This window comes from Megascapheus bottae, chromosome 9 (genome assembly GCF_031878675.1).
Source record: "Megascapheus bottae isolate mThoBot1 chromosome 9, mThoBot2.hap1, whole genome shotgun sequence".
Lineage (NCBI taxonomy): Eukaryota > Metazoa > Chordata > Mammalia > Rodentia > Geomyidae > Megascapheus > Megascapheus bottae.
The window spans coordinates 41,258,128-41,271,253 of NC_143517.1; the positions used below are offsets into that span (position 1 = coordinate 41,258,128).

General features: G+C 41.7%; 1 protein-coding gene across 1 annotated transcript in view; it reads left to right on the plus strand.

Moving 5' to 3' along the window:
- The first annotated feature begins 233 nt into the window (after nucleotides 1-233).
- Nucleotides 234-13,126, plus strand: part of Grhl2 (grainyhead like transcription factor 2) — a 101,401-nt gene continuing 88,508 nt past the window's right edge. The window contains exons 1-2 of the mRNA XM_090339158.1: nucleotides 234-253; nucleotides 9,104-9,299. Of these exons, the coding sequence (XP_090195284.1) occupies nucleotides 234-253; nucleotides 9,104-9,299 (216 nt within the window). The remainder of the gene's footprint in view (nucleotides 254-9,103; nucleotides 9,300-13,126) is intronic.

Here is a 13,126-nt window from a genome sequence, read left to right on the forward strand (position 1 = left end):
TTCTCTGTATTTTCTCTCCCCACCCACATACACATAATACACATACACACACCTGCCCCTACACAAATAGACATTCAGTTTACTGGTAATGTGAGCAACCACTTGTCCTATGCCACCAACTTTGCCTACAAGTACAAATATCGCTTCTAGTGGCTGTACTTCCTCTTATTTCCATCCTGAGAATGCCTTTCTCTCCTCCTTCTCTTCCAGGGATTGGTCTCATTGATAACTTCATGAATAGCGAAGCTTTTAAGTCAAAGTTGCAAGCCTGATTACAATGGTCAGGGAAGCAAGGGAGGAAAGAAAGGAAAAAAAGAAAGAGAGAAAGAAAAAGAAAGAAGGGAGGGAAGGAAAGGAAAGGAAAGGAGACATGGAGAGAAGGAAAGGAGGAAAGAGGGATGGAAGGACAGAACTTGGAACGAGATGCTTGACTCTCTCCTGCTGTTTAGGTTTTGCTGTCCTTTGGAATTTCTGTTTAAAACCAAGCATGATGCTTGTTGGGCATGGAATTTTCCAGTTTCAGTGAGGCAATTTAAGTGTTCTCATGCATGCTCTGCACCCCTCCCCCAGCTCCAGCAGAGAGGGGACTGGGCAAACTAGGTATGGCGTCCACCTTGTGAAGCTACAACTGCTCTCTTCTTGGTGAGGGACTCTATGTCTTTCCCTGTGTCAACCAGAGATGGCTTAATAATATTGAATTTAAAACCATGTCACTCTAGCTATCTTACATGGAGTGCATACTGCTATTCTAAGTACTATTCATGTATTAACGCATTCTTCAATTGTCAATTGAATCTCTAAAGGTTGATAAGAAAATGTGGCTTAGTACTCACAGTCACTTGTACAATGTCCTGAGCAAACAGGCAGTGGGGCTCGGACCCCCTGTGGACTGACTTACTGTCCTTGTGTCTAACTGCCATCCTGACTGTTCTCTGCAGGGTACAGAATGGCCTCCTGGGCTTGGCTTTCTCAGGAGGCTCTTAGGGTCATTTGTTTACTTGCCCCATAGCTACTAGTAGTCCTTAGAGATGCAAAATACAGGCTGCCTCTGGCTGCAGATAATGCCCCATAGAACCTGTATAGGTTTTTCTTATAGGTTTTTGCCAGCAGGGAACTGACAAATAAATAACAAAGGAACGATCCAGCCCAAGTATGTTGGATCCATATTAATAGTTTGTAATGGAAAGCTGTTAGGAAGCTTCACTTAGAGCTTTCCCAATAGAAGTTTTCCTTCCTATAAAAAGCCTTATTGCAATTATTTACTGTATTAGGCTGAATTCTCTGTATTAGTGCAAAGAATAGATCCAATAATATATATATATATATATATCATTGTAAGAGTATATTTATGTTGGATTAAACAATGGGCTGAACAGTGCTGCAGTGGCCAGCTACTAGCTGGGGGGTTTGGAAAACCAGAAGCTCTGCAGTACAAGAAGCTGGAAACAGAAAAAGAGGAATGAATATAGCCCCTGTACCAGGTGGCAGGAACAGTGCCCAGACCAAGAATTCAAATCCCATGACCAACCAAAAAAAACCCCAAAAAACCTTGAGCTCAGAGCTCAGATGTCCATGAGTGAGGGCAGCTGCAAACAATGCAGCCACTCAAGAAAAGTGAATATGTGTAGAGCTCCCTGCTCTGCCTTTTGTTCTATCTAGGGTCACATACAAACCCAGAAATGTGCTTTACTAGTTTTGTAGATCCTCCCTGCTCCCTCCCTCCCTCCCTTCCTCTCCTCTTTCCTTCCTTTCTTTTCCAGGCTTGAGGCTTGAGCTCTGGGCCTAGGTGCTATCCCTGAGCTCCTTTTGCTTAAGGCTAGCACTCTACCACTTGAGCCGCAGCTCTACTTCCAGATTTTTCTGTGATTTAATTGTAGTCTCACAGACTTTCCCGCCTCAGCTGACAGTGAACAGCCGTTCTCAGACCTCAGCTTCCTGAATCTTCCGGCACTCAGTTTCTAGGTGCCTCTTGATTAGGCAAGTTGACCACCATGAGTAGCCACCCAGTTTACCATTTTGATGCTCACTATTGCCACATTTAGCTTCTTAGCCCTAGTTTCTTCTTCTGAATCTAACCACTGTAAATAGACTGAAGCCCCTAGGACTATAAAGAGTGTAGGGAACATTTTCAGACAGCTATCAGAGTAATCCAACCAAGTCACAGAGACTACCAGGGCAAAGAGTATGTTGAGTCTCAGTCTAGTGGCCTCTTCCTGCCTATGAGATTAGGCTATCCATTGTCTTTGATTCAGGTCTGCATGACATTTTATTAGGCAATGTTCTAACAGTTGTTTTAGAGTGTGTATATTTTTTAGAAGCTTATTTTTTTCCCAGAGACAAAGCAGATAAGAAGGTGTTTAGAGAGTCAAGTAATAAAAGAAGCACAATTGTGATTTCTGGTTTTCCTTTAGACTTTCAGATCTATTTAACAACCTCTGGTAGAGGCATCACAGCCTTTAGGGCATAAGCAGCCTTAATTCCTGGAAAGCTTTGTGTCTCTTTCAACCCCACCTATCTTTCTAACGGGTTGCTTTGGCTAGTATCTGCTTGCTTTGAGTGAGGCTGGGCCAGGAAACAAATGCACCTTTCTGCACAGCAGGGACACCATGCACAAGAGACAAGGCAACTCAGGTCCACCAGCTTGTGTCTTATTCACATTGACCATGTCACATAGCCAGCAGGATGATCCATGGGCTCTAAAAGTTTTACAGCTTCCAGCACCAACATGGTTTTCTTCCTTTAGAACCCAAGCTGTCCCCTGTGATCTTCAGCCAAGCATGATATCTTTTCTTGATCTCACCTGCATGATGCCCCCAAGCAGCATTAGGTATCACCCTGCCTCGAAGGATAAGTTACTATGTTCTATATGGCTTTTGCCACCATAAAATCGCATAGGCCACATGAGGCTCACAAAATTGTTTGGCACATGACAGGACAGACACGCATGCTTCGTGTTCATCTTCTGTATTGGGTCTTTTGTCTGGCCCCAGAAGGATGTTATAAATACCCATGTGGTCCTCAGCTGTATACCTACACCAATGTGATCACCCTCTGTTAAAACTTAATAGTGGAGGCAATGGCTTCTCTCCAAAGGATTTCTAAGTGGTAATTCTCCATTCTTTGGACTTCTTTCCATATTGGGGAGATTATAGCAATAACTATTTAGACTATTTAGAATTTGTTGCTACAGCCAGTTCCTTTGCTGCAGTAGGTGAGGTACATTGATCTAAGGATCTTTTGTTTCTTGATTTTAGTCCCATCTGTCCAGATGTGTGCCATGATACTATGCCCCGTCATTGTGCAACAGATTCCTTGGTCCATTTTGCTCTGTCTAATTGGAGGGCTGGCTGGTGATGTCCCCGGCACTGTGACTCTCATGACCTAATCTCTTGGAGCACATTGAGTTTGTCATCAACACTTGTGTAAAAATGGAGTAGGGTTAGATTTTTTTTCTTTGACCAACATGTTATTCTACTTAGTGCAGTGGCAGTGCACTGTAAGTGCTCAGTTAAGACTCCTTAAGTGAATGATACCTTAATTTTCAAAGCGCTCAAGTATTAGCATTTCAGTGTGTACATATATACATATATATTTTATGCACACACACACACACACACACACACGCGTGCGCGCACACACAACCTTTTTTTTTTTTTTTTTGGTCGGTCGTGGAACTTGAACTCTGGGCCTGGGTGTTGTCCGTGAGCTCTTCAGCTCAAGGCAACTGCCCTTCCTCTTGAGCCACAGCACCACTTTCACTTTTCTGGTGGTTAATTGGAGATAAAGAGTCTCACATATGTTGGTGCCTAGGCTGGCTTTGAACCTTGACCTTCAGATCTCAGACTCCTGAGTAGCTAGGATTACAGATGTGAGCTACCACTCCCAGCACATTACCATCTTTGTCACAGCACTCTGAGACATCTTTATTCTTGGACTTGTAGAGGATTAAAGCCTTTTCTTTAAGAGACCTCAAACTGTGCTCTGGGATGTACTTGTTTTTAGCATTTGCAGGAGTAAGGGAACTTTATTTTGTTTCCCAAGGGCAATTTGAATATTTGTAACGCCATGATAGACTGCACAAGGGCCAGAGGATCCCCTACTTCTGCTTAAGGAGTCTCTAACAATAAAATTACTTGAACAAATGAATGAATGAATGAATGAATGAGTGAATGAATGAAAATTTTCTTAGCAGTAAAAACTCAGTCTGGATGGCCAGTATTGTGTCCCAACACCTAGATCAGGACAGCATTTTAGTGAAGCTTTGCTTAATGAATTTAGGGGAATTAAGGGCATTTCTGTGAATAGAGAAGGAAGAACTTGCATGAAGACATATACAATTTTCACCTTATCCTTACTGATGAGTGCTTATGTGTTTACCAAACACGGCAAAGTAGCCAGCACTATATGTGTATCTTCCAGAAATTGTCTTCTAGTCATTTCAGTACTAACAGAGACAACTATGATCCTAGGAAATGGAATAGTCTCTTTGTACCCCAGTTTCTCCATCTGCAAAATAAGATGTTTAGATGGATAAGGATGAGGATTTCTTTCAGCACTTGCATGCTATGATTCTATGCATAAACCCAAAACAGTATGTACCTCAGGCCATTGACAAGCTTAACTAATCCATAAATATATAGATCATATCTACTTCTGGGTAGTTTTGGGAATTCAAGTTGCATAAAATAGTTCCACCCCCCCCCACCCTCATCTTGGGGCTTGAACACAGGGCTTGGGCATTGTCCCTGAATTGTTTTGCTCAAGGCTAGTGCTCTACCATTGGGGCCAAAGCTGGTTTTTTGTTGGTTAACTAGAGATGAGATTCTTATGGACTTTCTTGTCCAGGCTGGTTATGAACCAAGATCATCAAATCTCAGCATCCTGAGTAGTTAGGATTACAGGCATCTGCCCCTGTGCATTTTTTTTTTTAACTTTTATTTTTCTTTTTGTCAGCTGTGGGGCTTGAATTCTGGGCCTGGGTGTTGTCCCTGAGTTCTTCAGCTCAAGGATACCACCCTATTCCTGGAGCCACACCACCACTTCCAGTTTTCTAGTGGTCTAAGAGTCTCAGGGACGTTAGTGCCCTGGTTGGCTTTGAACTACAAGCCTCAGATCTCAGCCTCCTGAGTAGCTAGGATTACAGGTGTGAGCCACCGTGCCTGGCTTTTTATTTCTTTTTAAATAGATCTTTCAGTTATAAGTGCATAATAGAAGCTTTGTACCTTAAATAAGAATTAGTATTAGAGAGAGCAAAAGAAATTCCAGGGAGAAGAGTGTGGGTGAAGGTATGGAGGTAGGAATGGGCAAAACAGAAAATGGCATACACATTTCAAACAGAAGGAAATAAATTATGAGAAGTAGATTGGAGCCAGATAATGGAGCACTTCAGTGTCAAGGGGGGAGGATTTTGGACTTGATCTAAGCTCCATCTCTGGTGTTCTATGAAGATCATTTCACCAGATCACAATAAGGGATAAGGAAGGGAAATTGTGAAAGGGAGATTAGTGGCATCTACAGTTAAGGTTAAATCTGCAATAATAGATAAGGTGACTGACTTTAAGCCAGGGAGGTAGTTTTAGAAGGTGAAGCCAATCTGCACTGCTTCCTGTTCTCTCCCAAGGAAGCCCAGAGTTCTTGATCCTATCATCACTGCCCTGAGGGGGAAAGAGGAGGAGGAAAAGGGGAAGGGGAGGAGGGGATGGAAGAGGAGGGCTGATGTGGCATAGTGATCTTAGGTAACATGCTGGTTAAGATCTCAGGCTGTGACTTCTTCCCTTTCACCACTCCAGCTGGTGACTCATCTCTCAGCCTTGCTCCTCACAGTCACAAAATAAAGTAGTGGGTCAAAGACAGCATGAGGAAAAAAGGAGTTGTACATGTGAGCTTACTTGGCATCTGTCTAGCTGGGAGTGCTCTGCCCCTCTTCTCTATTCTCAGAAGACTCCCAAAGAACTCACTCTGGACAGTTCATTCTTGATCACACTAGACCCTGCAACAAAGGATACTTAAGAAAGTGATTAAAACAGAATGAGAATGGTCATTCCCAGGGATCAGGAATGGCAGCTCAGAACGTGTTGCTAACTTTGGTAAAAGGTGCTCTGTGGAACACTGGTTTCTTTACAAGTCTATATATTTGCTCAGTGTACCAGAGAGATTACTTTCCTTTTATTAACACAGACTTCGTTCAACAGTGCTCTGTCCTGGAGAGATTCTAATCTGTGAATTAAAAATCCAAAGTCAGTGCACAGTGAAACAGGGCGGGTTGGGGGTAGGGTGGGACATAAAAATATTTGGTATCGGCCGGGAATTTGGCCTAGTGGTTAAAGTGCTTGCCTAGCATGCACGAAGACCCGGGTTCAATTCCTTGGTACCACATATATAGAAAAACCCGGAAGTGGTGCTGAGGCTCAAGTGGTAGAGCTCTAGCCTTGAGAAAGTCCAAGGACAGTGCTCAGGCCCTGAGCTCAAGCCCAGGACTGGCAAAAAAAAAAAAAAAAAAAAAAAAAAATTGGTATCATTGTGATATTGTGATTCCCTATTGTGGGGCCTCATTTGAAGGTCTCCTCTTGATTGTTTTTTAACTTTATGATGACACAAAAGCAACCTACAATTGGTAGAAATCATACTTAGAATTTCCTTCCTTCCTTCCTTCCTTCCTTCCTTCCTTCCTTCCTTCCTTCCTTCCTTCCTTCTTTCCTTCCTTGGTACTAGAGTACCATGGTTCTAGAAACCATACTTAGAATTTCCTTCCTTCCCTTCCTTCCTTGCATAGTCTGTGCTTTCTGCCACATGAGCCACCCTTCTCACTGCCTAACAGTAAAAGGTTTTTGTATATATTGCAAGAAACCTAACTATACACATTCTTTCTAGTTCATTTGTAATTGAGTCTGTGTTCTCCCGTTCTTAATCTTTCAACCAAACCACTGGCACAAAGACCAGAGACTTCAAGACTATCTAACCTAGAACCTCCTTTTTAAAGTAGTTCCTGTTCCACTTCCAGCACCTATAGGTCATGGATTAGTGTCCTTTTCTGACCTCACTCTGATTCACGACACCATGCCAGCATGAAAAGGGCTTTTCATATATTCTTTGCTGAGGGTTCCTCCTACCTCTCCGTGACATAGAGAGAGTATCCAACATTGGAAGATCCTGAAGGTCTGTCAGCAGCAGCAACTCTCATGATTGCATGATCACCAAGAAGGTCTTGGTGGTTGAGTTTCCACTGATTACTGTTGGTGATACAGCTGCTGCTGTCTATGTCATGTTGTTACTGAAATACAATATCACAGTGTTCTATTTTGGTTCTGTGTCATTGAATAAGCAAAAAGGGCTAGAAAATGATTGACAAAACTTCTCCAGAAACTTTCATTTGGCACTTGGAGTTCTAGCATGGAGAACACTTGGGGATGTCAGGGCCTTTGGATATTTAAGCCATTAAGCACATCTGCATTGAGAGGGTACCTTGCCAACAGCTGCTTTCTGTATCCAAGATGGACGTGGTTAGAATTAATTGACTATAGCCCTTTCCTTTCTATATAAAATTCTCCATATAACCAATGCCATCTACATGTAGTGGAATCCTATATAACCCAGACTCATACCTAGAGGCTATCTCATGACTTAGTGCTACTCCCTGTTTTTAGTGTTAGCATTGTCAGTGTGTACTATGTGGTATTTGCCTGGTATCTTTGTGTGTGTGTGTGTGTGTGTGTGTGTGTGTGTGTGTGTGTGTGTGTTGGTCATGGGGTTTGAACTCTGGGCCTGGGTGCTGTTCCTGAGCTCTTCAGCTCAAGGCTAGTGCTCTATCACTTGAGTCACAGTACCACTTCCAGTTTTCTGGTGGTTAGTTGGAGATAAGAGTCCCACAGACATTCGTGCCCAGGCTGGCTTTGAACTGCAGTCCTTAGACCTCAGCTTCCTGAGTAGCTAGGATTATAGGCTTGAGGCACCAGTGCCCAGCTTGCCACTTATAATTGTGATAACTTATTTATAATTTCCTATAATTTTAATCATAAATTGAACTAGAGGAAAATGCTTTTTAACATATTGACTATATTGAATATATCATGCATGCTTTTAATTAGAACTCAATTAAATGAAACTTATTCTTTTTTTAAAGATTTTATTAACATTGATTTTTATATCGTATTTCAAATGTCATGTTTAACAATTATTCAAGAAGAGAATCTCTACATACGATCACTGGCACATAGATTTTAGAACATAATTAAAATTAGCTGAGTCTTTGTATGTCATAGATATGTATAGAGTATATATGTATATAGAGAGTATTATTGCCCATTGTAGATTTTATGTCTATGTAGTTACGTTTATATCTCTAAGACCATGTCCTATTCTTTAGAAAAATTTTTTTTTGTGCTGGTCCTGGGGCACTCAGGGCCTGAGCACTGTCCTTGGGCTTTCTCAAGGCTAGGGCTCTACCACTTGAGGCATAGTACCACTTCCAGCTTTTTTTTATGTTTGTGGTACCAAGGAATGGAACCCAGGTCTTTGTGCATACTAGTCAAGCACTCTACCACTAAGCCAAACTCCCAGCCCTATGAAACCAAGTTTGAAGGAGGCCAATCAATACACACTATTTATACAGCTTCTAAAAGACTCTTTTGTGTGTGTGTGTGTGTGTGTGTGTGTGTGTGCGCACGTGTGCACGTGTGTGGGCACACACCTGTACATGAGCACATGCTGGTTCTAGGGTGTGAACTCAGGGTCTGGGTGCTGTTCCTGAAGTTTGTTTGTTCAAGGGCAAAGTTGTACCATGTGAGCCATAACTCTACTTCCATCTTTTTTGGTAACTATAATTGGAGGTACGTGTCTCATGGACTTTCTTGCCAGAGCTGGCTTTGAACCTTGATCCTCAGATCTCAGCTTCCTAAGTAGCTAGGATTACAGGCGTGCCTGACTTCTTATTTTTCACAGCTGGTGAAGTAAAGAATTCAAATAGCTTTCATTTTAATCTCCTTCTGTTTCTCTCCCATTTGGGGGAGATAAAAACTCATGCTATTTCACCATGTGAAAGTGTGCAGTTGGTGACCAAAAGGAAACTTCTGCAATCATGAGTGTCCCATTTCTCTTATTTTCACAGTAATAAAAGACTAGTGGCCTTAGTGCCCATGCCCAGTGACCCTCCGTTCAATTCTCGAAGAGCCTACACCAGTGAGGATGAAGCCTGGAAGTCCTACCTGGAGAACCCGCTGACGGCGGCTACCAAGGCCATGATGAGCATTAATGGTGATGAAGACAGCGCTGCAGCCCTTGGGCTGCTCTATGACTATTACAAGGTAGGACCCCAGTCTTGCCTTCTCTTCCTGCTCAAAGTGTGACAAGGGAGAATCTTCATTGTATGCCAGTGGACTTACATGGATTTTACCCCCTTACTGGCCCCCCCCCATCTATGAAGTACAATTTCATACCTTCACAGAAAAAAGTTTTCATTTTGCAATGATTATTTCTTATGTCCTTGCATAAATAATATTCACATGTAATTCCTACTTCACACCATTTTACTAGTATTTCCTGGCTTTCACTTTTTCCTTTATGGTTATATAAAGAATATTCTATTGTGTGCATAATTTAGGTAGAATTCAATTGTTGAGCACTATGTTGCCTATAGAATTTTTGGTTTTATAAGAAATATTCAGCTATTCTAGAATTTTCAGGCTTTCTTTTTTCTTTCTTTCTACCTTCTTCTTCTTCTTTTTTTTTTTTGTGGGTTATAGGGCTTGAACTTGGCTTGGGCTCTGTCCCTGAGCTCTTCAGCTCAAGGGTATCATCCTACCCTTGAGCCAAGCCCCAAATCCTGTTTGCCAGAGGTTAATTGGAGATAAGAGTCTCAGGTTCTTTGTGCCCAGGCTGGCTTTGAACCTTGATCCTCCGATCTCAGCCTCCTGAGTGGTTAAGATTACAGGCATGAGCCACCATGCCAGGCTTAGAACTTTCTGTTTTATAGGAGCATTCTAATAATGAATGCTTTAGTGAAAGACTTGCAACCATTCTAACCCTTAATTCTCCATTTGTTCCCATTGGCACTAAGCATTTATATAATATAAAATATTACATTAGGAAAAAAATAATCTTCCCTACAGTACTTAGAAACCAGGAATTTTTCAAGAAGTTGAGAAAGACACGAGTCCTGTCTCACATGTGAAGGACTGTATCACGTCCAACCTGTCTCAGAATAATTGTAGCCTAAACAATCAATATATCCTGAGTGAGGAGATACACTCCTTGCTTTGATGGTGAACATCTTTGGCTTTTGCTAAGATTGGCTTGAAGGTGAGAGTGCCTTGTGCTGGCTGGGAACGGTGAAATCTTAGTTTGGGATAAGATTGAATTCCATTTCTCCTCTTCTTTCCACTGGGAGAAAATCATCCTTGGAGACCAAGCCACCAGGAAGAGCAGTTTCCAGCTGAGTGATCTTCACTCTGTTTCCTGATACCTCATCTGAGACAAAATGGGAGTGTTAGTTGTGAGGGCCTTATCACAGGCCTAATAGGGTCTTTTGAGACAGGCTATGCTTACTGTTAGGAAGTACTGTTGAACTCTGTGTGAAGGGCATTTCTTTGCTCTCCTTGCTGGTCTAGAGGACCCTTATCCAGAGAGGTCGAGTTATCAGATATGAAAGCCCTTTCTTGAAAGGTGTTGGATTACCAGCATGGCTCTTGACATAGCAAGAAGGTGCTTAGCTCTGAGGGGCAGGGGGTCCAGATGAGAGGATGCATGAGGATGTAACTGCAGGTTATTCTTTTATAGGAAACGCTTATTTATATCTGAAAAGGATAAGTCCCAAAACATGGAGGCTTTTCTTCTTATTTTCTGTCTGTGTTTTTTTTCTGTTTTTTGTTTTTTTGCCAGTCCTGGCTTTATTTCAGGGCCTGAGCACTGTCTTTGGGCTTTCCTCAAAGCTAGAGCTCTACCACTTGAGCCACAGCACCATTTCCGGCTTTTCTATGTATGTGATACTGAGTAATGGAACCTAGGTGTTTGTGCATGCTAAGCAAGCACTCTACCACTAGGCCAAACTCCTGGCCCCCTGTCTGTGATTTTATTTCTTCATGCTTTTTGACAGAGAATCCCATCTGAAAAACACAGGAATGAGTGACTTCTCAGTAGTTTGGAATAAAAAGAAATTAAATTTATTGAAGGCAGTAGAGAAGCCCAGAATTCACCAGGTCAGGTTATTTTATGCCCTCAACCATTTCTTTGCTTTTTTTGTTTTGTTTCGTGTATATGTGTTGTTGTTTTTTTGATTTGGCTAAACTAAGTCTCGACCACCGGATCTTATACTTCCTGAGTTCTCTGTCACATGAACTATGCCCATAGAACATTTCTTAAGGTTCAGCTTTTATTTTGGTCTCAATGTTAGAAAAGAATTTGGAAATCAGTTTTCTTCTATTAACGAAAAATAGTCAATTTTATCAGTTTTTGAAGTCATTGAACACAATCATTAAAGTAGCCCTGATGTACTCATCTGACTTGTTACAACTTTTCAAAAACTTTTATCCTATTGAACCAATCTTTCACTAATGGCTTTAAAGAAATTTATTGTTCTTATTTTGTTCATATTTTATTTCATCACTGTGAGATGGATATAATTTCAACTATCTATTTGATAGCAGTTTTGTTGTGTTAGTGAGAAAAAGAAGCCTATCCGGAACAAAACAATGTATTTCATTTCTCCTAGGTTCTGGGGGCAGTTATGAGTAATGTGGCTGAGTATGAAGAATGTTGGTACCTAGATAACTTCTCTTCCACATTTGTTAATGTTTGGAGGAAAGCTGAACTATTGCTTTCTATAAATATTTTAAGATGCAGAGTAGGGAGTTTATATAAAACTCAAAGGAGCCACTCGAGAGGCTGAGATCTGAAGATGGCACTTCAAAGCCAGCCTGAGCACTAAAAAGTTTGTGAAACTCTTATGGCCAAATAAGCACCAGAAAACTGAAGTGACACTGTGGCCCAAGGGACAGGGTAGTAGCCTTGAGTTGGAGAGCTCAGGGACAATGCCCAGGCCTAGAGTTCAAGTCCCATGATTGGGGCAGGGTGGGGGGAGGGGGAAAGCTTTCTTCATTCACTGGACTTCTTTTTTTTTAATGTCAAAGCTAGATCTCTATCATTTGAGCTACAGCTCCATTTCTGGCTTTTGGTTGTTAATTGGCGATAAGAATCTCATGGACTCTTTGCTGACTGGTTGGCTTTGAATGATGATCCTCAAATCTCAGTTCCTTCAGATGTGAGGATTATAGATGTGAGCTACTGGTGCCTCACAAAGATAATAGAACTTTTCTTTTTGTTGATTGTGGGGCTTGAACTTAGGGCCTGGGCACTTTCCTTGAAGTGGGCCACGGCACCACTTCTGGTTTTGTGGTGGCTAATTAGAGAAAAGTCTCATGGACTACCTTGCCTTGACTGGCTTCAAACCTGTATCTTCAGATCTCAGCCTCTTGAGTAGCTAGGATTATAGCCATGAGCCATTGGTGCTTTAAACAATAAGTAATAACTATGCTTTAATAGAAACGGTTAGTGTTCCTGTTGAAGTGGGCTGTGCCATGGGGCACAGCCTCACAGGCAAGGCTGGGGAGATAGGGTCTTTTCCTAATACTATTTTCTCCTTACCACTGTAGTTTTGAAAATTTTTAATTATGTTGTGTTATGTTTAAGTAGTTGCACAAGGGGATTGCCATTCAACAAAGCTGCTTATGAGTATAATGCATCTTGATCGATGTTACCCCTTTTATCATCCTCTCCCTCTCCTTACCACTTTAAAAAAAGTGGTAATTATATTTAAAAAAAAACCATGGTAATTATATGTAACACAAAAGTGACCACGCTTACCGTTTCCAGTGCACATTTCAGTAGCACTGAAAATATTTGCATTGTGCAAATCACCACCATCTGTTTATCTTCCTAGACTGAAACTCCACCCACTCTGTACTATTTCACCACCCTCTCTTCCTGTACCTACTATGGAGCTCTGTTGCATCTCCAACCTCTTCCATTTTAACTGAGTACCTCATATCAGTGGAATTATATACTACTTGTCCCTTGGTATATGGCTTATGTTATTTAGCATAGCATCTTCAAGATTCAGTCACTGTGGCCTGTGCAT